At 69.0% G+C, this 819-nt stretch overlaps 1 protein-coding gene across 1 annotated transcript in view; it reads left to right on the top strand.

The window, feature by feature from the left end:
- The window catches only part of APC2 (adenomatosis polyposis coli 2), a gene marked incomplete at its 5' end in the record, with an annotated part of 19,043 nt that overhangs the window by 15,732 nt on the left and 2,492 nt on the right, over window positions 1-819 (top strand). Inside the window, one exon of the mRNA XM_010844633.1 lies at window positions 3-806. Within this exon, the coding sequence (XP_010842935.1) occupies window positions 3-806 (804 nt within the window). The remainder of the gene's footprint in view (window positions 1-2; window positions 807-819) is intronic.

Raw genomic sequence — 819 nt, 5'->3', positions numbered from 1 at the left:
CCCGCCGACTGCCGGGAGCGCTGCCGGCTGCCCTCTGAGCTGGACGCAGGCAGCGTGCGTTTCACTGTGGAGAAGCCCGACGAGAACTTCTCGTGTGCCTCCAGCCTCAGCGCACTGGCCCTGCATGAGCTCTACGTGCAGAAAGACGTGGAGCTGCGGCTGCTGCCCCCTGCCTGCCCAGAGCGCGGCAGTGGGGGAGGCGGAGGCCCAGGGCACCGCCGACGGGATGAGGCCAGTGGCTGTCTGGAAGGGCCGGCGTCCACCGACCAGGAGCTGGAGCTGCTGCGTGAGTGCCTGGGTGGGGCCGTGCCTGCCCGGCTCCGAAAGGTGGCCTCAGCACTGGTGCCTGGCTGCCGCACGCTGCCCGTGCCAGTCTACATGCTGGTGCCTGCCCCGGCCCGTGAGGACGACTCCTGCACTGACTCGGCTGAGGGCACTCCAGTCAACTTCTCCAGCACCGCTTCCCTCAGCGACGAGACCCTGCAGGGACCCCCCAAGGATGGTGGGCGTTTGGATGGGAAGAAGCCCGTGGGTCGTGCTGCCTCCACTAGGCAGTCTGCTGGGCAGCGGCACAGGGTGGGGGGCATGGGCCGGAGCACAGAGCAGCCCCGGGGGGCTGGCAGTGGCAGGGCAGGGCTGGAGCTGCCCCTCCGGCGGCCCCCGAGCACCTGCAGGGACACTGACAGCTCCCGCCCAGGCCAGGAGCATGGGGATGGGGCTCTGCAGTCTCTCTGCCTCACAACGCCCACCGAGGAGGCTGTGTATTGTTTCTATGGCAATGACTCGGATGAGGAGCCGGCCACAGCAGTGGCAGCAGCA

Source organism: Bison bison, unplaced genomic scaffold (genome assembly GCF_000754665.1).
Source record: "Bison bison bison isolate TAMUID 2011002044 unplaced genomic scaffold, Bison_UMD1.0 scf7180017864203, whole genome shotgun sequence".
Lineage (NCBI taxonomy): Eukaryota > Metazoa > Chordata > Mammalia > Artiodactyla > Bovidae > Bison > Bison bison.
Note: the sequence above shows the minus strand (reverse complement) of the source record. Positions and strands in the feature narration are given on the sequence as shown.